This window comes from Clytia hemisphaerica, unplaced genomic scaffold, assembly GCF_902728285.1.
Source record: "Clytia hemisphaerica strain Z4C2 unplaced genomic scaffold, Clytia hemisphaerica genome assembly, whole genome shotgun sequence".
NCBI lineage: Eukaryota > Metazoa > Cnidaria > Hydrozoa > Leptothecata > Clytiidae > Clytia > Clytia hemisphaerica.
In genome coordinates, this window is record NW_027103334.1 from 2125231 (window position 1) to 2152751 (window position 27521).

At 34.8% G+C, this 27521-nt stretch overlaps 4 protein-coding genes across 4 annotated transcripts; 1 reads left to right on the forward strand and 3 right to left on the reverse strand.

Moving 5' to 3' along the window:
• Window positions 1-2051: 2051 nt before the first annotated feature.
• Window positions 2052-9576, reverse strand: LOC136817470 (mitochondrial coenzyme A diphosphatase NUDT8-like). Its single transcript, XM_067073802.1, has 5 exons — window positions 9462-9576; window positions 6051-6357; window positions 5507-5639; window positions 3359-3439; window positions 2052-2421 (listed from the first exon to the last, which is right to left on the reverse strand). The coding sequence occupies exons 2-5, from the start codon at window positions 6305-6307 to the stop codon at window positions 2188-2190; spliced, it is 705 nt and encodes a 234-aa protein (XP_066929903.1). The 5' UTR covers window positions 6308-6357; window positions 9462-9576; the 3' UTR covers window positions 2052-2187.
• On the forward strand, window positions 7428-9490 carry LOC136817449 (uncharacterized). Its single transcript, XM_067073783.1, has one exon. The coding sequence runs from the start codon at window positions 7445-7447 to the stop codon at window positions 8951-8953; it is 1509 nt and encodes a 502-aa protein (XP_066929884.1). The 5' UTR covers window positions 7428-7444; the 3' UTR covers window positions 8954-9490.
• Window positions 9577-11320: 1744 nt separating the features above from the next.
• On the reverse strand, window positions 11321-16705 carry LOC136815949 (uncharacterized). The gene is made up of 5 exons (XM_067072379.1): window positions 16700-16705; window positions 15040-16169; window positions 14296-14623; window positions 12171-12943; window positions 11321-11742 (listed from the first exon to the last, which is right to left on the reverse strand). The coding sequence occupies exons 1-5, from the start codon at window positions 16703-16705 to the stop codon at window positions 11409-11411; spliced, it is 2571 nt and encodes an 856-aa protein (XP_066928480.1). The 3' UTR covers window positions 11321-11408.
• Window positions 16706-16881: 176 nt separating this feature from the next.
• LOC136817263 (myotubularin-related protein 10-B-like) lies at window positions 16882-19495 on the reverse strand. Its single transcript, XM_067073598.1, is given in 4 exon segments — window positions 16882-17581; window positions 17584-18011; window positions 18133-18363; window positions 18634-19495. Coding segments are annotated over 4 exon segments (2073 nt in total). The 5' UTR covers window positions 19443-19495; the 3' UTR covers window positions 16882-16976.
• Window positions 19496-27521: the final 8026 nt, after the last annotated feature.

Below are 27521 nucleotides of genomic sequence, written 5' to 3' on the forward strand. Positions count from 1 at the left end.
AACGTCTTCGATTAAGAAGCATGAACATAAACCCTTAAATTTATTCAGAAAACAAGACCCTCGTTTCTTTATGCCGTTATACCACCTTCAGGGAAAATATTCACCAAGGTATCAAGAACTCGAAGACTTGGATAACCATGATGTGATGAACCTTTTCGAAATCTCATTAGAGATATTAAACAGACGAGGCGTCCGCCCTCTATTAAAGCCATTGGAGGGCGTTCATAATTTAGCGGAATATTTTTTCGAGAAGATCGGTAAAGCAAACCCAGGTGCTCATTTATGCGTACAATGCCGTGACTATGATAAAGATGAAAACCGAACTGACGATTTTTACTACATGAATTTAATGGAGATTTCAAAGAAGCGGACAATCTTGTGTTCTGATTGCATGAAAACAGTGGTCTCAACACACGTCACTGGAGAGGTTGACGAGCTTTTAGAGGAATTAGAAAATTTGAGAAAGGAACAACCTGGTGGAGTCAACGTTGATCCGTTTCTTGTTTCATGTGGATTTTAAGACAAACCGCTGATGGAAACACTGGCGACTTTATGTTATAAGCACTTATAAAAATGGCAGGATGACTGAAACGATTTGGAACGACCCTCAGTTCTGACCTGTAAAATTGAGGACGGTAAAAATGCTCATTTGATGTCGTCCTCAGTCAATCAGGATCTAGAAAAATCGAAAGCTAACCATCTCCGTCGCAGAAAAAAACAAATAAATAAACTCGATACTACTATAAAACAGCAATTTCGAACAGCTGAATTGGATGGACGGAAGTGAAAATAGAAAAGGGGGGTCGAACCTCCTTGATTTTAGAAAAACAATTAAGAATTACTTGTTTAAATACTCAAAACTTATACTCCAGGTATTCTGTACATACAACGTAGAAGACTGTAAATATAACTTTCAAAAATATTTTTCATTGGCAAGCATTAAAAATGTATCCATACACTAAAATATTATGAAATTGCATCTAATTATAAAATTTCTCGAATCCTTGAAGCATCTCCTCAAATATTTTTTCACTGTATATGTATTTTATTAGCTTTTGATAATGTATGGAAGCTACCAAGAGAATACACGTTTTTATATAAGAACAAACAATATAAGAGCCTAAGGCTTCGATAGCAAAAATATGTAGAGCTTTCTTAAGAAATTGCACAAAAATTCTCTTAAAAGGGTGAAACTAAGAAAATTTCAAAAACATTTCTAGGCTTAAACTCATAAATTAAAGACCATTCAAAAGGCTTCAATGATTCTGGATGATCTCAATAAAAAACTTACACAAGAATAAGTGAATCCACTAACCTTGAGAGGTCTTTTCTTTAAACGATTTCTTCTCTTTTAGAGCAGGCATTGGATGAAGCAATTTCAATGGCTATAAGGTAAATTTGAGGTGGTCTTTTAGATTAGGTTTCAAGGTTCGGATAGCAAGAGGAAAAGTGAAAATTACATGTTCTACACGCTGATTCTTTTATAAAAACATAAGGCTCAATTTTGGTTAAAGCCTTAGTGAAGACCATTCGCTTTAAATTTGCACTCTTTTTTTTTGTAACCATGAGCTCTTCCAGAAAATGTTCGTACGTGGGGCTAGGAGGATATAGTGTCCGGGGGTAGTGAAAAATCTACGAAATTTGCCTTGTCCGGGCGTAAACTTGCTCTGCCTTGGGGTAATTTTGCTCTGTTAGACGGTAATTTTGAATGTCCAGGTGGTTAACTTCTAAAAAACGTTACATCCTCCACCCCCCCTCCATATTCAAATTCTTTCTGGAAAAGCCCCACGTGGAAACCACCCTCAAGGAAATTTGCCTAATTTACGCTGACATGCATGGTTTCCACACATGGCAGCAAAATAGAGTGCATACTTAAAGCAAATTAACTCTAAGAGCAAATTTAGAGAAATCTCAACCTCAAATTTCAGAAATGGTCATTAAAATGCTTTAAGCCAATTTTAAGTCAATAAGTGAAAAGTAAGCATATCAAGGACATTTTAAGAACATTCAAGCCAAAATTTTCGAAAATATAAGAACAAAACAGAGTTTCATAGATCAGTTCTTATAAAAGAAAAAAGTGTTATCAGTCTAAAATTGACTTACAAATTATTGTACATGTCATACAAAAAACAAACAAACAAGTACTTTGAAAGTACCTTAGATTCTTAATAAAGTCTATCCAATTTATCATAGCCATTTCTCAAAGGGTTTCCGTTTTTTGTCCGGTAGACGAAGTTTCATTTTATAGAATTCCGAGAAAGCATTGGCAAGTAGGACTTCTGTCATTACGGCGGTCATACCCCACACTTGATGTTTACAATTCGGAAAAACGGGGAAAGTCCATCCGTTTCGGAAACTTGTGTAGCCTTGGTTTGATGGATGTATAAGGCTAGTTATCGGTGTCGTGAAAATATCTCCAACCTACGGCAGAAAAGAGTATGGTTTAGACCATGTTCGCACGTAACGGTCCTGTTTCGCTCCGAAACGAATTGAAGCCATTCTATTGGTTAGAAATGACGTAATTCTTGAATTCAACCAATAGCGCTCCGCAACGCATACGTCATAATTAATACTTTTCACTTTTTTTTGACATTTGTACGAGTTGCAATCCCACAATTCAACGCGGCTCAATTAAAGATACGTGCAAGCTGTTATATATCTTTTGTCAAACGATGCAACTAACGTGCAAAAGAGATTAGCGCAAAGGTTGATGGGATCGGAACTCGTACAAACACATCGAGAATAATGATTATGTCAAAAATAAAATCTATTTTTAGATTCAGCCCGGTGCGCTATAGAATGGCTTCATTTCGTTTCAGAGTGAAACGGAACCGTAACGTGTGAACGTGATCTTAGTTACAGTAATTGACTGAGTAGAGTCACAAGCTCTGTCCCGTCGTAGATCATGTATCTTGGTATCATCGACAAGAAATGGAGCAACATATGGCAATTTCGTTTGCTTTAAATGGTAAACTTTTCAGAATCTGCAACTTATCATTAAAACAATTATTTCCATTCAACGTTTACAGGAAAATGAGAGGACTATAAGAAACTAAGGTACAGTTTCCATATTCTGAAGAGGTTTTGGTTTTGACACTGAAAGGAAACTGACAATCAATGATGTCGGATTGTATTGAAATGCAGTGGAGTCTCTTTAACTCGAACTTTTATAACTCAAATATTTCCTTAACTTGAACAAGTTTTACGGCCCCATAAGCTAACATAATGCCTTATAAACCCTTCTCCATAACTCGAGAACTCCTTAACTTTGTGTCCCCCGTGCGTGTTCGAGTTATGGAGGCTCCGCTGTATCAATGATACATAAAAAAACAACAAAGGAGCTTAGAGATTCACGCACTTCTTCTTCACTAGGTTTCAGTTCTTCCAATTCCAAATCATTGATAAAACATAGTACTGGTGTGATACAAAAAGTCCGTGTCTAAGAGGAAAAAAATATGAAACAAAAAAGTGTATCGTAGCAAAGTTTGAGACGATTGTGCGTCATAAAACTGGTCATAAGATAATTAGCGTGGGGCCAAGGATTTATTATACACTAGATATACAAGTAACAGATATTTGCCGATTTCTCGTGTACTAGCTATGTCCGCAGTAATGATATTATTGTTCACTCTCCTTCCCTCATTAAATGATTTTTCGAAGCATTTTTATTGCATTTCTTATTAAAAATCACTCATCCAATTCCCAAAAGAGACTTAAAACTTTCCTATGAGAGTCAGATTCTTCCACTTAATTTCTAAGTATAAGTCGTTATGACGTTTCAAGCTGTGAGAAAGATGCAAAAGAAGTGTTGTGTATGAAAAATTGAATGTTGACACCGGATATTTTCAAACTTTAACCACAAAAAAACCACCTTGCCACCACGTGCCTCCAGAAGATTTTCATACCACAGTGACACCAAGAAGCTCAAGTCTAATGTTTGTTACTTTTAGCTCTTGTGGTAACAGTTTTGGAAAGATATTCCCAATTGAATATCTCGTGTTACTATAAGCATTTTGTTTGATCTTTCTTGTCTAATGATGTTTTTCTCACATTAGATTTCACAAATGTATCCGGCTTGGTATTCTAGCCTTACTTTCAAAGTTTTTTCCCTGCAAAGGTAAGAAAAGAAAACACTAGAGAACTTTTTTTAAATGAGATTAATAAACATTTTTCAAAATCAGATACATAGCCGCCATGACAGTTGTCCTTTGCGGACATAGCTAGAACATCAATTGTTTTCTGAAACAAAGAAAATACAATGGTCGCTCTCCACCGTTTTATGAGTCATATATCCAGTGTCTCTTATAATTCCTTGGTGGGGCTAATGACTGACCTTTATAAACCTCGGGACTAAGCTTGATCCAACGATGTAAAAATAATAGATAACCAACTTGCCTTGATTCTCAAAAAACATCCGTGTTACGGTTGTAAAAATATTAATGACATTTTGCATCGTAAAAAGTGCAATTAAATAAAAACTTGCTTCATTTGCAACCTTCTATTGGCCAGAATCGATCACGTGATGTATATTTTTCCAAAATTTGGGTTAGAAAAAGTGTATTTTCCTATAGGCAGCCTCACAGAAGGAATTTTTTAATTAGATATTATTGTTCTATAAACATTCATCTGTTTATTTTGTATCAGGCAACCTTCATGCACTTTTCATTCGTGAGAATCGCACTTCAATCACACATATATTTTTCAGATAACATCATTTTATGAGCGTTTATTTATCCAGATGAAGATTAAGTGGTATCAGGCCGATCCGTAGTCAATTTGTCTAAATATTGGTACCTTTATCTTTTGAAAAAAATTCCAAAATTTGCAGTAAATAACAATTCGAATTTTCTATCAATTCAGTGGATGTCAAAAAGTGTGTCAAAATCTAGCTAAAAGCATAACACGCACTGCACACAGAGCTATTTAAAGGAGTGCTCATTTCAATAGGAAAACAATGGTTGTTCTCTTGGGAGAATTGCCTTCTAGAGGTAGTTGGTTATCTATTATTTTTACATCGTTGCTTGATCGGAAGTTTTTAAGTGGTGTCTGAAAAGAAGCCATTACAGTTTTTGGCTAACGGCAAACGGCGCATCATCACAAGTACTCAAGGAAAAGCCACTGATCTTAAATTATTTGACTGGATCAAGCTTCCCATAGCTTCCCATAAGGAAGTGTATCCATTATAAGCGCTGACTTGATACCATCAAATATAGAAGTTGCTTTAGAATATTAGCCATTTATTAAGGTTTTTTACAAGTAGTTTTTTCCTTAATTCTCACCCCGAAGATATAAAAAAGGGTTAATGATAAACCTTATGAATATAGTTGGGGTTAATTTCACGGTTACTTAAAAGAAGGGGTAATCAGATGGTTTAGTGAAACTTTCGAATCTTTTTGCATACCTATTGTACTATTGTCTTATTGCTAAAAGTCAAAATCTTGAAAACATCAAAATAAAAAACCTCAAACCATCTGATTATCCCTTAAATAGTGATAACACAACATACCCTGTCAGGGAACTCTTGTAGTTCTACCCAAACATCAATTTTGTCTCGATTAATACCAAGTTCCTCAACACATTCTCGGACAGCTGTATGGGAACGCGAGGCATCTGTATCGTCAACCTTACCTCCAGGGAAACTAAATGAAAATAAAACCGCTATTTTGTTATCAAAGAAGTTTAAAGAACAAAATCTGACAGCTTTACTAATTACCCGCGCTAGACAGAGACGGCTTTTTTCGAATCATATCATCATCAAAAGATGACGTGGTTGAGTAGTAAAGGCTATTTTGGTTACTTATTCTTAGAGATTTAATAATCATTTTCTGAAGTTCCATAGCAAAACTATAGCGGGACAATTAAAACGATCTTTCACATTAGTAAACCTAGCCGTAAATATGGGGACAGAGTTTCACGAATTTCCCTTGATTCGCAATTACTAATTATTGAAAATAGAAGAGTGATAATAGTAACAAATTATCTGGACAGTATAAGGTATTGAAAGGACCATAAAATTCAAAGAATGGGATATTTCATAGTAAATGTTCAACCTGACTTGTCCTCCATGGTTATACAGATGGGGGCTCCTAAGTGTGAAAAGAATCGACAACCGGCCGTCCATTTCGCACAACGGTATTACAACGGCCGCATTTTTGGGTGGTCGGGTGAAACGAAAACGACCCCCTCTTTTCAATCTTTTTATTAATGCTTCTTTATCTCCCAGGATTCTTTGCCGGACAAATTGTTCGTTGACAACGATACGTGTGGTAAATTGCCGAACGCTTTGTAAAGGTCGAAACACGGCCATTGGGCAATGATAAAAGCGTTCAAAATTAAAGCTCCAAAGACATGTTGAGCCTAAAAAAGAAGGGCGAATACTGATGGGACTGAGAAAAAAAAACACAATGGATGTAAATCAATGTAACCTAATCCAGAAACAAATGGTGCGCGGGGTTAGGTAATCATAAAAAGTTTTTAAGCACTGCACACAATTAAAGCCAGAAGGTTTTCAATACCACAGAGTTGATCAATATAATCAATTGGCATATCTTAAAGGATAGTCAGCTAGAGTCGACATTTTACGTAATCTAGGACTTTAAGACAGTCTTTGATTGTTTTCATAGGGCCAACGGCAAACTGACTCAGTTATCTATGAACTGAACAGAACATTGAAAGGAGCGGGGATTCGAAACAGGAGCCTCGGGAGCTGTTACCTTGACCACTCAATCATCGTTACTTTTAAAGGAAATTCGAACACCCAGTAAAACCTCGTTCTAAAGCCTCGGTAACGGTACCTGTCAAAAATATTAGCCTTAATTCAGATTTGATTCTTACAAAAAAATAAGGAATATAAAGATATATTTTCACATTCATTTTAGCGATGAAATATTAATTATATTCATAAATCAAAACAAAACCGTGAAAATAGTCTCAAACAAGAGACGGTTATTGAATTATTCCCAGAGGTAACATTTTTTATAAGCAAAATACAGAGGAAGCCTAAAAGCCCTGTCAGGCTACTTTATGCTGCCTACAAGATGCTTTTCTAGCTAAGCGAGGTGGGGGGAGGGGTAAAATAAATAACTAGGCTGTAGGCTGGGTAAGAAATTGAATTTCTTAGGTAGATGTTGATGTTGTTGCTTTACGATTTTGAAGGGAGGACTATGTAGTGAATAGTCTCGACAGCTTCCATGTTTCTTACAAAAGAAATTGTGGTATGAGGTCTCTACAAATAAGTATTGAAAATTTTCAATTGAAAAAAGGTGAAAATCAATTAGACGAATAATCGAATATGAAAAAAGGAAATTTTATGTCAAAAATGATTTATGGTGTTAGAAAAAAATAAACAGAGAAATTGAAGATCTTTGAAAAAAGGAACGAGGAATAACATAGACCTACGAAAAGGGAGGATCGAAGTTTTCGTTCAACTTTACAAGGTACAATCATGCTGCTCCTGTGGCTTTTCACCTTGATGGAAAGCTGGATTACAGGACAATGCACACTATCCGTTATTGCGAAAGAAAACATCAGCGTATATTTCTTAAGTTGGAGTAGCCCTCCTTATCATTTCGAAATTCCGGTGTTACCGGAAGACAATCCTAAAGGCGAACGAATCACGACGTACGGGATTATCCCGAAGGTTACGTCACTCATGTTTGAAGAAATTAACCGTTTTCTACCGGGGCAAGGATTTCAATTCAATTTCACAAAGCATCAAAAACAGTTCCAAAATGAGACGGAATTGTTTAGGTTTATCAATATAGAACAATCTACTGCCGATATATTGGCTGGCTTAGGCGTCACGTCACAAAATGAGACGTCGGATGTTTACATTATCGGTTCTACGACCAAATTAGGAGAAAGGTTTAATCCGTTTTTCACACGAACGAGTTTCTTGAACAGTGAAAAACAGGCGCTAGTTGTCCCCATACAAGACTTATACGTTGTTTTACGTTTTGTAGATGGTCTTGAGAATTGTCTCAGTACTTTATTGATTGCGATTGTATGCAGTATCAATGTTGCTTTTTTGATTTGGATAATCGAGCACAGATCGAATGAAGAGTTCGATGCAGAAGTTGGACCTGGAATATGGAGCGCTATTTGGTTTTGCTTGGTAACTATGACGACGGTTGGTTACGGTGATAAAGCGCCGAGACACTTTTTAAGTCGTCTGATCTGTTTAGCCTGGATGATTTGTGGCATGATGATGACTGCTTTTATTACAGCCACTATAGTCGAAGCCATGTCAAAAGGACTATCAAAAGAAGACAAACAAATAGCTGTTTTGGAAAACAGTATGGCGATGTACGTCTTACCAAATAAGGTTAACGGGATTCCAAAACCTGTTGAATCACATATAGATGCACTTGAAATGGTAAGGTCTGATGAAGCTACAAAGGGAGCATTAGTGGATGTAGAAGTTGCCGCATACCATCTGAAAAATAATCCAAATTACGCTGACTTGAAAATCGAATCCGAATATGACATAGAAACACCCATTTTCATTTATCTGGCTCAAACCGGAAAACCTAACCAGCGACTTACTACCTTATTGGCAAAATTTGCGCTTGGTAACTTCGACGATTTTATTATCCAAGGAATAAAAAGTAAATTTACTCCCTCGTATAACGTGTACCCATATTATTCTCGAAAATTGGGAGCAATGTTTACAGAACCGGATGTAGTATCTGCAACGCTGTTCATTTGTGCTGCGATCGTAATATTGGTTGGTTTGGTCAGTGAGCTATCACGACTTGTAAAGAAGAATCGGAATCATGGAGTTGAACATTCTGTTGGAGATAATCGCCAGACCAGATTTGAAGATTCGGCAGAGTTTCAGAGTGTGCAAATGTTGGAGAAACAGTTTAAAGGGATTATTGAGGGCCAGATGAAAGAAGCTAAAGAAAAATATAATAAAAGATTGATTGAAGGGCGACCTAAACCAAGAGTTTAAAAAAATTAAAGCAGTACTCCAAATTGGTCCTCGATGAATTGGCCACACATTTCATATAGAAAATGATGCCAAATAGCGTACAAAATTTTGTATGAACAGACTCGAGAATCTTATTCTAAATTGGTGCACACTAGAGATTCAGTAAAACTAACAAGTCACACAAGCCAAGTCTCTTTGAAGGAGAGAGTAGTATTTAAATTTTGGGTCAAGGTTAAAATTATGAAAATTAAATAAAGAAGCGATGACTGATAAAGTACCAGGCCATATCGATACAATAGGGGTTCCTGTTTGAATCCCCACTACTTCACATGTTTCTTTCAGCTAGCCGAGCCGCCGGACCCGTGGACCTTTAAAAACAATCTAAAGACTGTCAAAAAAGTTGATGGATTACTGGGCTATTTGTGCAAAGTATTGACCCTAGCCAGAGACAATATCTTAAATTTATGATGTAAAACATTATTTTAAATAAATGTAATTGAAAGTGCGAAATTCGAATATTCAAACTTACCTATCAACAAAGTATTTGTGCTGCTATTCAACCGCGAGCAACAGATCCGAAGAACAAGAGACAGATAATGAATATCTGGGTTTCGATGCCAACTATGTGTGTAATTATTGATTATTTTTATTTACTCTATTGAATTTGTAAATTTAATGCTAAAACGAAAATAATAAGATTGTTAATTTGTATAAAATTTCGAAATGTGGCAAAAAATTCCACTGACCAAGAAATGGCATTAAAAAGCTTCAAGATTTCGACACGTATTTTTATAAGAACATCCAAAATTTTTGAAGCCTTTGGATGTTCGGGGGATGTTCTTAAAAACTTTTTGAGTTTTAAGCCTAGAAATCTTCTTAACATGAACATTTTTGGCAATTTCCCTAACAGGGTGGCCACGCTTATTTTAGATGAAAAGTCCAGCTCTTTTGGTCAATAACATCCTTTTTTCCAGGTATTTTGAGCTGAAAATGTACCTTTTTCCAGCCTTCACCAAAAAATCTGTACTTTTTTCCAGCTATAAGCGAGTGCAAAATTATTACCATTGGATACCCCTTTAAAACCTACAAAAAATAGAGATATCCTCTATCTGAAAATTTAGGTAGGATTTTAGGCTGAAACTTTTCGTGTTGAAAGTACGCTGTCTATGGTTCCTACAAAATGGTTTTTCTCCAAAAGCTTTTTATATAATAGTCCTTTTGGTCTCAAATTTTGAACAGTGATTCACTGCAAAGTAACTAATGTTGCAATAAGATCATTGGGACCTAAATATTTTCAAGACTGTATGTTAGAATCAAAATACACCTTAAAACCTAAATTAGAACTTTGAGGGCCTTAAGATTTCTCTGGGGTCCAACCATGAAAAAGAAAATGATTTTTTTCATACCTGCCATAAATGTAGGTACCAAAAAAGTATAGGTTTTATGACCCTAAAATACAATTGTGTAATCTCTAAATCCGAGAAACTAAAAATTTCGATAACTTCGAATTTTATAACACTTTGCGATAAGTGAAATTCTCAAAATTAGTTTTTTTTTATGATTATGATAAAGTACATTTAAGAGGTTGTAAAAAAGTGAACTGAACATTATTAAATTAAGTTTGGTGGCTAAGAGAGCCCGAAGTGCAACTTTGTAGGTTTTAAGGGGTATCCACTGGTACTTCTAGATTTTTAATAGACATTTCTTTCAAATCGATTAAACAGATCTAAGCCACAGGGTCCTACCGCCAAAAAGTTTAGGTACCCCCAAAATTTTTAGAATTCTTAGAATTCTAAAGTAGTCCCCCAACTTTGAGTTACTCCCTTGGTCAGCGAAATATATATATTCTTCTCCTGGCTTGCTCTCCTTCACTGTGATTTAAAGTACAATGTACAAGAAGCAAACTGGGTGAAGAGGGAAAGGCAGAAAAAGTTATGAAGTCTTCTGAATGAAAAGATTCGATTCAAAATTGGAAAATTGGGTTAGTCAAGTAAAACTATCAAAAACTTAAACTATCAAAAAAACTTTTCCAGTTTTTCCAGCTTTCCTCTTTGGAAAATGTACCTATTTCCAGTTTTTCCAGCTAATTTTCTGAAAAAGGCCATTTTCCCAGTTTTTCCAGGTTTTCCAGTTTTTCCAGCATGCGTGTCCACCCTGCCTAAGAAATCGGGTATTTTAGTAAAATGTTTCATATTTCGCCCATTAAGGCCTTATGTTCTAATACAGTTTTTACTTTTTAAAAAATGTGTATTTCAATTGAAAATTTAGGTTTCTGTGAAGCCTTTGTATTCATGTATTGAGGATTTAAGACGAAAAAGAACAAAATCACACATGTTGTCAGACTTAGTATCAGACTTTCAAAAAATATTTTGATTTTTCTCATTTTATTGTAAAAGTTGGTATAAAATTAAATATCTATGATACATAAAAATCCTTAAAATTATTACATCCAACCCGATTGAGTGAGTGAAGAGGATCAACAATTCACCAATGCATATCTAGCTTGTTTGCCCAGTTTAGCCAGATTCTCAGCACCGACTACCCTATGCAACAAAAATATAGAGTTCAAATCACAGCTATTTTCAGTCTTCCCATTATAAACAAGGTTGAAATGTTTCCTTTCATCTCTCGGTTGAACTCCATCTAACTCTCTGATCATCAAACCAACGTACAAATCTTCCATTGGAAATAACAAACGACCGTAAGATAGTTTTATTACAGACGCTAGGACATCAGAGGAGATGAGATAACCACCACCCAAACAGTATGGAGGGAATGTGGTGCTTTGATAAACTTCATGAGAAATATACCTGTAAGGTAAATAAAACACAATATGAAGAAGACGCCTAAAATACTGAAAGATGAGTCAAAGTCCTGGAGGCGATAAGGTAAAGTGCCACTGATTACAGTAATCAAGTTTTCAATTCATGATATTCATTACGTAATATTTTCTACGGAAAGACCCCGGTTTTTGCCAGTAGTGGCAAATTTTATACAACTTTTGTCTAGTTTAAATTTGCCACTACTGTCTAAAGACGAGGTATTTCCGTAGAAAACATTACACCACGAATATCATGAATAATTCTATCCAAAAACCTTCTATAAATACAAGGTAAAGTATTAAATTAAGGTCCCTAATGATATGTTAGAAGGTTACATATCACAGCAAATGAAGTGTCTTGGTTCCAAGTTCGACGTCCGCCACTTCAACCAGTATTTAAAAAAGTTCAAAACTCACCACTTGCTGTTTGGTTTTCGATCTACAGGTGAATTAGAATTACACCATCCAGTATACAAGTTCTTTCTGGGTGCTTTCTTTAACCATTCCACAAGCACCACTGGATTTACAAAAACATCATCATCCGTTTTCAAAACATAAGACGTTTTACATTCATAAAAAGCCCATTTCAAACCAAGTTTTGTTTTCATGGTTAAATTTCGGTAATTTTCCATCATATTACCGAAAACAATATCTTTACTCAGTCGAGATTCCTCCTTCAAAGATGAACTCAAATTTTCATCTTCCACGTTCGGTTGTCCAATAACAAAAATTACACGAACAACATCTGAAGTGGAGTAGGTTTTCCCATTGGGAAAAGGATGTTTCCCTTTCAATTTTTGAAAATCATCTTCGTAACTGTGAGCCCAAGTATCTCTAATGTTCCTACGTCGTTGAAAATTCTCAGGTTTGCTGATCACCAAAACGGTTAAAAAGATTTCTTTTTCACAATAAGTAGATTCCGGTAAAGGATCAGTCTCCTGTTCAAAATCGATACCTTTTTTGGTCAATTTCTGAAGATTATCAGGATCAGGATTTCGGACTCCAAACCGACGACTCAACTCACGCGTAAAACTTAACTCATCATCTGGCGTATCTTTGGTAACTACGTAACCAGCGCCATATTGTCTCTGGGCATTCAAGCCTTCAGGATATTTCGTTCGCAATTTATATATGGTGAATAGTAAGATTGCTGCTATGAAGAGCAAAAATATTTTTTTCATTGCATCATAACGTTACTTTTTAGTTCATACTAAATACGAAATGAAATAGTGGCATGATGGAAAAAATTACCTTGTTTTGAAGGAATCTCGATCGTTCACTCACCTTAGAGGCCTTTGACAAAGCAAAAACATTTCACCAGTCAAGATTATTTTTATCTCTATTTTCTGAAAAAGAAAAAAAGCATATCAATTTTTAAAAGTTGGGGTTTATTGACAGTTGGAGAGAAAATGAACAAAAAATGATGTATTATACTACTTCATCCGACCTACAATCAAGGTCGAAATATATTTAGATGTGTATTTTATAAGTGTTTTTTAACATTTATCAGAATGTAAAGTTTGGGCGAGAATTGCTATTTTTGCACTTCCACTTTCTTTCATTGAATATTTCGATTTTGGAGGGGTTCGGTGGCTTCTAGGCTATATTCCAAGCCTTATTGGAGCAAATTTGAGTTTTCAGATCCTGAGATCCTAAGGTCATAGTCTCATGTTGAAACTCATAGTTAAAACTCTACTTTCCAACTGTAGTTTAAAGCGCTTAAAATCATTTGTGGTGTTTAAAATTCCGCAGGGAAATCCCCTTTGTCTTAAATATTTTCCATGATTGTAGGTTTACAGCATCATGTCAATCAGAGGGAATCGGAATTTCAAAATTAAATACAGGAATGTATTCAAACAAATATCTGTCGAGAAAAGTGTATGACACAATAAAGTTTCTTCTGTAAATTCTCACATAAATATCTATGATATCTTGATAAATAATCTTTCATAACAATTTCGTGGTTATTTGGTTCTAAAAATTTGGTAAAAATTCGAAAATTGGATACTTTGATTTATACTAATAAAGCTATAATATATATATGTAAATATACTAAATCTCCACAACATGTTGTTTCGTTTATATAAATTTTATACATATTATAATGTCTTGGGTTGGGTAAAATTCTTTTTCAAAAGACCAAAAAAACAATAGTTGGCAATAAGACACACAAAAAGCAAAGCTGAAAAAAGATAAAGCATTTGACATCGCATTCAAACAAAAAAAAACAGGTACATAAAAACAGCATACAAATAATATAAAAAGTATGTCCGAAATCGAAAAATAAGTCAAAAACATAAAAAACATACGGTAAAAACTTAAAAAAACATTAAAAGATAATTAAAAAACCTTAAAATTACAAAAAATAACCAACTCCTAAGTCCCCATTACTGTTCAACGCAAGCGGAAGATCTGCATCAAAGTAAATTTTGGGATTTCACTGATTGAATACATCTATAGAGCTATGGAAAAAAGGTCTTTCAATATATTTGTAATATATAGCAAAATCAGGGAGAAAACTGAAATAATAATACTATAATCAACAATTCTCTAGCGCATTTCTAGATTGATTGATGTGTTTGACAAGGTTTTGACCAAGTACCCTATGCAACAAAAATATAGAGTTCAAATCACAACTATTTTCAGTCTTCCCATTATAAACAAGATTGAAATGTTTCCTTTCGTCTCTCGGTTGAACTCCATCTAACTCTCTGATCATCAAACCAACGTATAAATCTTCCATAGGAAACAAAAAACGACCGTAAGATAGTTTGATTACAGATGCTAACACATCAGAGGACATAAGATAGCCCCCGCCGAGACAATATCCAGGGTACTTCTCTTCCTTGTAATCTTCATATGAAATATACCTGAAAGTGAGAAGAAATATCATAACGATTAGGAAGATTAAAGACAACAATTTTAATGATAAACAAAAGCAAGCGCACAACTTATGCTGACTAAACAGGTTTTCCAATTTTGTTCACCCGGAGGAAGTCGTTCTTCTTTTGTTTTAAAATGCCGTGCAAGAAATGCACGATGCTACATAAGTTATAAGCAAGTTATATTACGTAATGACTTTCGATTTTCAATTTGTAACTCAGAACCTAATTCGAGAAGAATTCAGTCGAAAAAGGCCATAATGAGGTATTTTCAACTTGAAAGGATTTTATATTCAAATTCTAATATTCTTGAAAGCATTCTAAAACAGAGAGCCAACCTTTCTCTCAGTGAGTGAGCTAGTGAGCGAAAACAATAAAAAAGTGAATAAGAAGAAACATCATACCACTTATTGCGCTTATCCCTTACAACAGGTGAATTGAAGTTACACCATCCAGTATACAAGTTCGTTTTCGGGATCTCTTTCAACCATTCCACCAGCACCACTGGATTTACAAAAACATCATCATCCGTTTTCAAAACATAAGACGTTTTACATTCATAAAAAGCCCATTTCAAACCAAGTTTTGTTTTCGTGGTTAAATTTCGGTAATTCTCCATCATACTACCAAAAACAATATCTTTGTTCATTCGAGATTCTTCTTTGACTGATTGCATTACTTTGGTATCAGTTTGCGCTGACTGACCCACAACGAAAACTACACGTACAACATCTGAAGTGGAATAGGTTTTCCCATTAGGGAAAGGCTGTTTCCCTTTGAGCTTTCTAAAATCCTCTTGGTAGCTTCGAGCCCAGGTGTCACGAATAAACCTCCGCCGTTCGACACTCTTAGGTTGACTAATCACCAAAATGGTCAAAAAGACTTCTTTTTCACAATAAGTAGATTCCGCTAAAGGATCAGTCTCCCGTTCAAAATCGATACCTTTTTTGGTCAATTTCTGGAGATCATCAGGATCAGGATCCCGAACTCGAAACCGACGACTTAACTCACGCGTAAAATTTCCTTCACTCTCATCCGTTACCAAGTCATTGTCTCTCTTAGTAGCTTCAGTAATCGGTTCTGGATTTAGAGATTCCTCCTTATCGTGAGCATCTCGTTGCCTGTGAACTTCAGCATCATCTCCCACCATGGATATATGAGTAGCCGGTAATTTGACACGTTTTAGAGCACCTGGTATAGGGCGTTCTTCAAAATCATCAACATCGATACCAAAGCTTTCCAGCTCCTTCAATTCCTCTTCCATGGCATCCAATATGGCTTGTTCACTACTCAAATGTAGATCTGTGAACCTTTCCATCATTTTTTTATTATTAATAGAGGCCATGTGTGCATATAAACGCTTTCTATACCAAAACCGATCATGTTTAATTACTTTTTGACGTGCAATTTTTGGAGAAGAGAAAAATGTAACCTCCACCACATAGAGAAAGACAATCAAAGAAATAACACCAATAACAAATTGTTGTCTCATGATCAATTTGTCAGCGTCTGTGGTGGTACTGATATTTTCTGCCTTATTTCATTTTTTTTGTTTATGTTTATTTTTTTATCTGTGAAATTAAGAAATAAATAAATGAGTAAATATACAAAATGAAATTTAGGGAAAACCCTAACATGGGCAAGGACTGTGACACCCTAAAACTAATTTCAAACATGTATACAATGAAATTTAGGGAGAACCCATACACAATATTACGCAGACTTCAGGCCAGAGATTTCACTAATAAGGATCCTTCCTGTGAAAAGGAGCATGAAATATTTGATAAGAAAAATTTGAATGTAGAAAAACATTCCAAGACTCAAAATCCTTGAAAAATGCAAAATAATTGATTTATCTATATTATGTGCTGTTATAAATCATGATTACAAAAAGGAATTTACAAAAAAAATGGCATTCAACTTTAAAAGCTAACTACAAAAAAAATTCCAATAGAATTATATATTACCCAAAAACTTATACTATTTTAATAAAAAAAAGAGAAAAAGGCCTATAGTATTTATTTACAAAGATACAAAAATATTATTTTATAAGAAGGATATAACTAGCATTCCTATGCAAAGTGCAAACAGAAAATCATTTCATTAGGAGAACTTTTACTCTCTTTCAATCAAAACTGGAAAGGTTTATTTTGCAAATAATGTATAATCAACAAAAAAAGAGATAGCAATAACTCTTCATATTTTTTCAATAAGTTTGCTTTCATTTTGAAGTGCAACTTGTGTATTTGAAAATATAATCCAAATTCAGTAATAAAATCAATTCGATAAAACAATAAATATTTTGTGATAAACCTATAAAAAAATAGAAAATTTGATTAAATCAGAGCATCTTCAGAAAGTGAAAACCGGTCATAATTATCAAAAAATCATCTCTTACTTCTTCATTATTGCTAAAACGACTTGCGTTACGTTTATGGCGCTTCTTGTTCCTAGTGGAGGAGTCAGGCTCTGGTGAAAGAAAATCTCTAGGTTGCATCTGCTGTTGTAGTTGGTTGAGCCGGTCTTTCAAATAATATATCTCATCCATGTATTGGATTTGTTGCAACTGTAAAACTACCTCTCGACTACATCCCTTGTGGAAATCAGTGCACGGTAGCCAGCGAAAGAAAAGAGAGTTCCATATTAAAAGCCTTGGTATGGCTGATACTATATCTGTTATAACAGAGTTTCTATGCTCCAAATGTAAGCTCATCTTTCTCTGCATGTTTGATGTTAATCCACCATCTGTAAGGTCGATATCCTGCTCCAAGTCAAGTTTATAACTAGCATTTGTAAAAACTGATATATATTTTGATTGAGGTATATTGGTGGCAATGAAGTCCCAAACTGTCATTAGATTAGATTCCTTTTGGCTTTCATCTAATTCATAAGAGCTGTTGAATAGAAAAGTACCAAACAAACAAGAATACGATGCATCATAAAGCAGACGAGAAACTGCTCTGTGTACTCAAACTCCAGCGGATGCTGCCTGATCAACTGATGAAGACATTCTAAAAACAATACAAAAACAGGGCTTTCTCCTTCATAGGTTAAATCCTTGTCTCGTCGTTCATCTTTTCCTTTGAATGAAGCTGTTCTGATCTGACTACCAATTGTTGATTTCGAGCTCTCGCTAATGTGATGAAGACGTTGGCAGAATGGAAAACCTTTCATGACCCAATCTTTTTGAATGAGCGCTTGAAGACCCATTAAAGATCTGTAATAAGGATCAAGGAGGATTTGAACCAATGATGTAATCAAAATAGCAAAATGGCGTCCATCAGGGTCACAGACTATCACTGATGTTTGTTTCTCGTTAATCTTTTTTATGATGTCGTGGACAAGTTCCAAACAGCTTGAAACGTGAGATAACCAACTGTGACAAGAAAAATGGAAAAAAGATGTAAATTTGGGACCAGTTATAGCTTCATGGTCCGAAGATAAATTTTGCTAAAGAACCTAATAAGGGTTGCTAGAGCTAAGACAAACTAACTTACCCAGTCTGTTCAATGTCACCTAACCAACTACTATCAGACTCCCAAAAATCTTTACTAGATCGAAAAATGCATTCTCTTTTCAGCTTTTTGAAGCTGCTTTTCAGCTGTTTTAATGTTGGACATGGGGAACCAATGTCAATGGATATTGTTTCGCCAGTAGTGTGCCCTTTGTTGCGAATAGATTCTGTGATTGTAACAGGGTGCTCGTGCATTGTTAAGCTTGTATCATTTCTAAACCAAGAAGAAAGACAATTGACTTATAAACTCTTCTTTTTTATATAAACAACAATCAAAATCAGGCGATATCTCAAAGATTCATCATTGTTTATGGACTTCTGTTACACCTTTAAAAAGAATTAATCCTTAAAAAAAATCAAAACCAAAGAAAAAAAAATCTATAAAATGTACCTAAATCAACAAGTGTCTAAGAAGGAACATCTTTCTGCCAAGAAAGTAAGAAATAGAATGGGCCCTTTTTACATTAGTCTTCTTCATACTTACTTTAACTGAGACGAGAGTAATAAAGCAGCACCGGTTGACGAATCACTCCACAACCAAACAGGGAATCTATTGTTGGGGTACTTGGATGCTGCAACGATAATGCTTTCATCATCCAGAGATGCAGGACATACATTATACTGAGGCAAGCTCTTACATAAACGATATTCGACATTAACTTTTGATACTCTCCACTGTTCTGAAGCACCTAGTCTATTCAAATCGAGTTCATAATCTTTGGCGTGTGAATATGTACAAAATGCTCTTTCTGTAAGATTTGTATTAGGCTGCCAAGCCTTTTTTCCATAATCAAAAGCAAACAATCGTGATAAGGCTGTGGGAAAGGAGTAATGTGACAGCATCTTGATGAGGGGTTTACGACTCTCCTCTGATGTTAATTTAAAGTCGTATTGAATAATACGAAAGTCTTTGGTTACTATTTCAATAATGTCATAATTTGAGGACAGTTCCTTGCTGGCATCTTTGATCTTCTTTCGCTTTTGTTTAGAAGTGGATATAGCAAACAGATGTTCAATGACAGTCAATGGAATGATATCATCCTTATCATCAACTTCTTCCGAAAGAAGTTTATCAAGACTAGATGGTTTCTTGAAATCGTATCCACCTCCACAGTTTGAAGTGAAAGCTACCTTGAAATTAGTCACAAACAATGTTCCCCTTGCACCACTGTTCCTGGAACCCATAATGTTAAGTCTATTAACATTGGCTTTAGCCAGAACAGATTCTCCAAGAAATACTTGAACAGCATTCTCTTCAATCCTGTCATTGAAGGCTAAATTTCTAGCAGCCATTTAGCTTCTCAAAGAGTCTTTAACTTTACTGTGTCATACTTTTTTTAATTTTCTGATCTGGAAAACAAAAATACATTTTGAATTATCAATGAAAAGGAAACAGTGTCACCAAAAAATTTTGAGTTTTATAGTACAGTAAGCACGTTTACGTCAGCTAAAGCCAAATTTGCATTGATATTTGCATTGACAATAGCCAAATACCAAGCAATGCAAGTTAGAATGTCTGTTAAAATGTTGGCTTTTGTTGGAAAAGAAGACACAAGTTGAATGATAATTTAAACTAACTTCTTCTGGGCATTCATTCATTCATCTTTACATACAAACTTTTTTCAGAATCTCAATCTTCAATCCTTTTTGATTAACACTATGTGGTGATAAAATGCACAATAGGGTTTTCAGGTAACTCCCAATATATTTGATGTTGCTACATGCTAGCATAGCCTTTAACTGCTCCTCTTCTTTTGGAAGAAACCTGGAAATCTTAGTATAACTAACAGCTTTTAGAGTTGGAGCCCATATTTTGCTCAGATTACTCACATCATTGATAGGAGAAGGTCACTATCAAGCTGAATTAAACACGGTGTAATTTTTAATAATAGTGAAGTTCAGATAAACAGGAGAAGACGACAAGAAGTAAGATCAAGAAAGATGTGAGCACCTTAGAATGATTCAATTCTTTATGATATAGACCCCTCTTTGGGCAGGTATATCTATTCGAATTCTTTTTTAGAAAATCAGTTCAATTTATCTAAAAGTTCATTACTGCTGGATAAGCAAAAGTGTACATCAAATATCAAACCTACTGTAGTCTAAAAACAAAGACTTCCAAAGTGTATATCTGAGACACCTTTTGCGAATCACAATGATAACCATTCTGACTTGAAAAAGTAAAGCAAAAACATTATTTAATTTTAGCCTTGACCAATATAAAGATAAAAAGCAACATGCTGAATGGACCTACCAAGATTGAGGATATAACAAAAAAGGAAAAATTGACAGTAATGGTAAAAAATGTAGACTAAAAAGAACAAGTTCATAGCACTTTCCAATCATAATCTGTCATAATACATCATTTAAAATAGGATGGGAGGTTGATTTTGTTAATTAAACCATTATATACATTTAACCTTCTAATAAGATTCTGGTCTGTAAAATCCAAAAAAACTAGGTGATAAAATAAAATAACAATAAAATAAAAATTCAAAGGTTTGCTATATTATCACTGGTCAAATCATGAGATACATATTAGGCAAATATTCAATAAGAAAAATCGGATATCTAATAAAATATTCAGTTGAATTTGATGAATATTCAGATTATTTTGCGTTAAGAATGTATGTTTTATTGTTCACTCTTTTAGCAGAAATTTTCTCCACTTTCATTTCTTTAGTCTCTTTCCATTTTCAAAATACAATTTTTTTTTCGAACGTTTCACTTTCTCAACTAAACATGTTCGATGTTGTTTTCTCTTATCAGAACATTCAAATTCATTTCTCTTTTATTTTTCTCTCGACTGTTCATTTAAAAAGATTATTTATTTGGCTTTTATTTTTTTATTGGGAAGAAATCTTCTTTTATGATTCCACAAAAAGGGATATTCTCTATCAGATATCTAAAAATATCTGACATCAGTCGTCTACTGGATGATGTATTTGCAACAACAAGAATGGGAGAATTACCTGAATCGAGTTCAAGTTCCCAAGACAATTAATTAAAACTTGAAAACTCAAAATGAGGCAAAATGACCAATTGCCAACATGCAGCAGCAGCAGAATATCAACCAACCAAATTTTGTCACTCAGTTCCCGAGACAGCGCTTTGATTTTTAAGGCCTTGTTTGTACGCTAAAGCAAAAGTAATTCTGCACATGTAAATGGGTCAGTGTTTGAGGTTCGGCAAAATTTCTGCGAAATAGCCTATCTGGCGGTGCCTGGATCTAGGTGGCTTCTGTCTCCCACGTAGATCTTTTTTGTGGGAAGTTGATCTTCAAATTACACTACTTTAGAATAAAAGGGTTCTATTGCAGAATTTTTACTTTTCCAGTTTTTTTATTAAATGAACTCTCATTGACATAAATAATCCTTTTTCAGCTTAAATACTTCAGTTTATCAAAAATCAAAATTAAAAGGATATAATATAAATAGGTTCTAACCCAAATTTTGCTTTTTTATTTGGAGTACAGTAAAAAGGTTCTATCGAGTCATATAGAACCATTTTATCCTCATTCCGTCAAATTGCGTAAGCTTTTTTTAAGCAAGACGCGAGACGTTAAAAAGGTTCTATTTGAATTGTTACATTCAACACAGGACTTAGAAAATCATCAAAATTTCACTTTTACTCAAGCCAAATGCTGTTATTAAGAGGTATTTGTGATAGAAATGGCCTTAGAATTATGATATGATCATCATGGTACTATGTTTCCTTCAGAAACAGGGAAAAATAATGATAAACAATAGAACCTTTTTATTTTCATGATTTTAGGAAAAATAAGAATAATAAGGTTCTATCTGAATTCAACACTTCATAAAATCATATTAAATCAATGAAGAAGTATTTAAATCTGTTTAAATGAATGTTTTTGTAGTTTTAGGATACAATATTCCAATCAAGCATGACTTTTACTTAGCTTTCAATGTGGGACCTTGTTTTTTTTCAGCCATTTGTTTCCTGATCAAAAAGGTCGGGAAGTTTTCAAGGTTGGCTTGGCTCAAATTTTAGTTAATTTCTCATAGTTTTTGAAATGAATTTTTCATGAATCCCTTTAGAATAGAATAGAAGTTTTGTGGCTGATTTTTTTGCTTGGAAGTCAAGTAAACAATATAGCGCTTTCGCAGCATTAATCTTTGATATGCATTTCAGGAGGATGCTAGTGTGATTAACTGCAATTAATGCAATTCAATCAATCAAATGTAATCAAACATAATTGAATGTTACAATCGAAATAACGGAAGCAATCCAAGAGCAAATCCTAGTAGTATTTGATTACATTTCGATTGCGTTCAATTGCATTCAATTGATTCAGCGTTCAATTTGTGCGATTGACATTTTGGGTTTTATAGTACAGTAAGCACTTTTACGTCAGCTAAAGCCAAATCAGTGACCACCTTAAAAATCAACTGTGTCCATCTTTTTTGGTAACACCTGGTCAAAAACAACAAAATAAAAAGAAGAAGAAAAAAAATTGAATTTCGCGGAATTTAATTTCGTGATTTAACAATTTTGGTGCGTTTCGCGGAATTTAATTTCGCGAATTACGCCCTAATTCGCGAAATTAAATTCCGCGAAAATTTCTTTCGCAAAAATTTCTTCCCTTAAGGTATTAATTACTCACTTGACCCCAGATTATGGCATTTTCTTTGACCATTTCGATTTGTTCAATCATTTTGATCGAATACTCACAATTTTTTTGAAATTTTAATACTCAAAATTCGATTGTCAATTGATAAGTGGTTGTTCAATTACTTCGATCATTATCAATTACTTTGAAAATCAAATTTATTGATTAATACCGTCTGGGAAAAGACAGGCAGGGATTATACTCTAGATTAGAGATATATACTCTACTACTACCATGAGTGGTCCTGAATCCGACAGCCCTGCCTAAATCCAGTGGGATCTTTCAAAGATACAAAATAGAATAAAAACAAACCTTTTGCTGTGACACAATGAAGATACCAGTGTCAACTAAACTGCATGATTTGACAGTTACATCAATATGCCAAAAACATTTTGTTCAACCACCTTCACTTCAAGATAGGCCACCATAGAATGAACTTCCTTTTATAGGATGAACCATATTCATGTGGCTTTCAGCCTTGCACTCCATCACAGAGCCTATTTGAGATATTTTACTAACTAGCCCAGAGAAAAATTTTAAATGGGCAGTTTTTGAGCTTTAAAATGCCATAACTTTAGTTTCGCTTGTGCTACAGACTTGTATGAGCTCTCATTTTTCAGCATTTTTTATTGTGCATCCTCTGAAATTAAAATCATTCAATGACAATCTCCACTTTAAGCACGATATCCTTTTGAAATCAAGGAGGTCTCTGGTTCACTTTAAAATAATTTTGCCCCTTATTATTTGAATGCATGCCTTTTTAATACTCAAATATAAAAAAAATTAAAAATTTTAACTTGGTCATTAGTCAAAAAAGTCATTAAAATTAGCCTCTGCGATGGAGTGCAAGGCTGAAAGCCACATGAATATGGTTCATCCTATAAAAGGAAGTTCATTCTATGGTGGTCTATCTTGAAGTGAAGGTGGTTGAACAAAATGTTTTTGGCATATTGATGTAACTGTTTGATACACTGAACCAATTGAACCATTGCTTCTTATATAATATACAAAACATTATTTTTTATCATATACAAAATTGTTAACGTTTTAAACACGAGCAACGGATATATTTTTACAACTCACACTTTTTTGATCACATCTAATTAGAGATCTTGACATTATAGTCATCTTGTTAAATAGTCAGGCAGCTGAGGTCACAAAAAAAATGGATGAGGTGTGAACAATCCAAAACCAATTTCAATCAAAAATACACACCTATCCTGTTTATTTACCTGACGTCCCCAGTAATATTTTAGGTATATCATATTCATATAGGGGGGGGGTTTCAGGGGGTCCTCGATTCCGCAATTCCGCCAATTTTTTCTCCAATTTCCGTCAAACCGTCTTAAATTGAACCAAAATTCCGTCACCGAAAATTCCTTTGAAATTCAATATTTTTGTCGAAAATTCCGCAAATTTTGAATATCTTTTACCAATTCCGAAATTCCGCAAATTTTTTTGCTAAATTCCGTTTTTCCGCACTAAAATTGTCTAATTTTCCGTCTCCGTCAGAGAACCCAATTTCCGTAATTCCGTCTAAATTTTCGCCAAATTCCGCCACTCCGTCCGAAAAAAGGGCCGATTCCGCTCCTCCGCCAACCATGAAACCCCCTATATGGGGGGCCTAAGCTAACTAAAAAAATTTTGTTAGCAAACATGATCATATTATATACCAAAAGAAGCGTCTTCAAACGTAGATTAAGAAAAAGATCAGTATGTGAAAATTTCGGTATAAAAAGTTACAAAGGTTTCTCTAATGACCGCAACGTCAATTCTACCTGGTCCAAGAGGCAAAAAATCTGATAATTCAAACTCTTTAAAATGAAAATCCAATACCACCATTCAAAAGCTCTAAAAAATCGATATAGAAGACTTTTAAGTGGATATATATAATACAATTTCTCAACGTAACTCGAGAAAATCGATTCTGAAAAAAAGGTAATTGTGACGTCATCAAAATTACCAACCGTTATAACTTTTTATAAGCAAATTTTCAAATGTTGATCCTGACCTTTTTCTTAATCTATGTCAAAATCTGCGTCGATTGGTGGTATTTTCTTTCATAAAATTTTTCGTTTTGCTTGTGACGCCATCAAAAACACGATAATCCCGGACGCCCCCGGTAAATAATTTCAAAGTGTTCAGTTGATGATTTTGTGGTCACAATGCTCATATTTAATCAAAGCAACCAAGAGAAGTTTGTGCGCAAACTTTGTAAGTAGAGCACTTTTATTTTTTGTGTGAATGACCCCAGCTGCCTATGACTAAGATGTTTTGTTTCGGGAGTTCTTGCAATATAGTTTATTGTTCAACTTGGAGAGGGAATGTTTGTAAACATATAATTTTTTTTCATAGCAGAGAAGGTCGTGGCTTCTTCACAAAGATGAAAGACACATCTGGACTTATTTCGTACTTTCCAGTCTCTTGCTCGTAGTTTTTCTGACTTTCTGGTTCTTTGTGAGTTATTTTCTATGTTTTCTAACTTACTGAATGACTTACCGACAGATCGCCACCGGTGGGATAGACCTATTTTAAAAAGGCAGCTATACTTACTTTTACTTTTGATACTTTTGATGGGTTCTTTGAGTCTCTCAATCATCCAATTTAGAAATCCGATGATTCACCATTTCTCTCACACTGTTTGAATCCGCTCTCCTGTAGGGATAATAATTCGGGAGCAGTGGTTCGTCCGGCAGTGTGGAAAGAAAAAGGTCAAGTTGTCTTTTGAATTTAATTTTTGTGCAGTTTGTGATATTACGAATGTAGAATGGGAGAGAATTAAAAAGCTTAGGTCCTTCTTCAGATAGTGAGCCTCTCCAAATGTTTTTGTGTTTAGAATTTACTTCTTTAAGGTGGCATTTTCGTCCGAGCCTCTGGTTTTCGTAGCAGGTGATACCCCCTTTGTTCTTAGAGTGGTTGAAATTTGGAGAATATTTCTCTAAGATATACCAAGTATAGATGATTTGATATCTTTCTCTACGTCTTTCCAGACTGTATAGTTTTAGAGTTTTAAGTTTTTCCCAATAGTTCAGTTTTTGTAAAGAGAATATTCCATTTAGGAATGATTTTTGAAGCTGTTCTAGCCGTTGCATTTGGTGTCTCTTGGATGGTGACCATAGCTGTGCACAGTAATCAATGTGAGGGATTGCCAATGTCTTCCATAGGGTCAGCATTACAGTAGGGTCCCTTGTTTTGAAAGTTCGATATATCCATGAACTGATACCTTTGACCTTGTCAATTACATTTTCTATATGATTGTCATATGTCATACCCACATCTAAAGTGATCCCAAGGTCTTTGACTGTAGTCTTGGTCTCTATCACCTTTTGGGTATCAGAGAAGTATTTGGAGAGTTCTTTAAGTTCTTCATTTCTACCATAATTGAGATGTTCAAATTTAAGTCCATTCAATTTCATGTTATTCAATCCAGTCCACTCATAGACTGTGATCATGTCATCTTGGAGCTAAATGATATCAGCATGGTTTTTGATTTCTTTCGTTAGACGTGTATCATCAGCAAATGATGATAAGAAAGAGTGTAATATCTTTTTGTCAATGTCTTGTATCATTATCGGAAACAGTAGTGGTCCAAGCACAGATCCTTGGGGAACACCAGAGATGACTTCTGACCTTTCTGATAGTGTGTAGTCAACAGAGACTTGTTGCGTATGTTGAATAATTATATACTCCAGAATAAAAACAATGATACAGTCATGCATAATTAACTGTATCATGCATATTTAAAAAATTAGACATGGCTGTATCATTGTCAGTTAGGAACATTTGGCGAGTTCCTGTACACGGCCGCAATAAAAAAAATCATAACCACGCTCATAAAAAAATTGTGTTTGTGTCTTTTTTTACCGTTTTTTGCCTAGATGATATAGCAAACATAGTAAGTATAAGCAGACTGTGCCTTTAATTGGCTGTAAAAAAAATATGCGTCGGTAGAAATTTCTTCAACTTTCAACAATGATAGAACACACCTATTTAAAAAAATTAACCAGCGCATTTTTCATCTTTCTACTTCTTCATCTGCCATGAAGCTCTCAAAGTTAAATAGAATTTAAGTACATAAGATATTCTTATAATTGTGAAATGTCGTTCGCGCTTTCGCTACGGTGGAGTGCATGACGTAACTCGCGCGGCAACAAACTCGCCTCCTGTTGGCTGGTCATATTGGGCGTTTTGGCGTTACCACCCTCAAAGCAGTGGGCGCCTTCGTCATTCTGCAACTCTGTCCACCATTTTAAATGAGTTAACAATAGATCCAAAAGGGCGCCCTCATCAAGAAAGATCATTTGCTTTGGTCTCCGGCTTTGGGAAGCAGTAATGTTTTCGATTGTTTTCGATGGAAAATGGTAAGAAACTTAAGTTTACAAGTGTCATTCAGTTTTTGCTGGCTGATAGAATGGCAGGATCCTGGATGGTTTCCCTAACTGATTGTTTTTATGCTGGAGTACATAATTATTCAACATGGCTGCTTCTTTAAAAAAAGGTCTATTCGAACCCACTAAATGCAAAGTTCCGATGTTTTGAAACCCATACTGCCTTATCCATTGCGCCACGGACTCATTCCAGGATAGCGCTTCTGACGGCTATTTATATTGTACAAGTACAAACTGCAGACCAGACTGTATGAAGAGAAAATCACAAAAGAATGCTTGTTTTGAGCTCCAACCCTAACCCTAGCTGATAATAACCCAATTCCTAGCCAATCTCATACGTAACCACACCCAAAC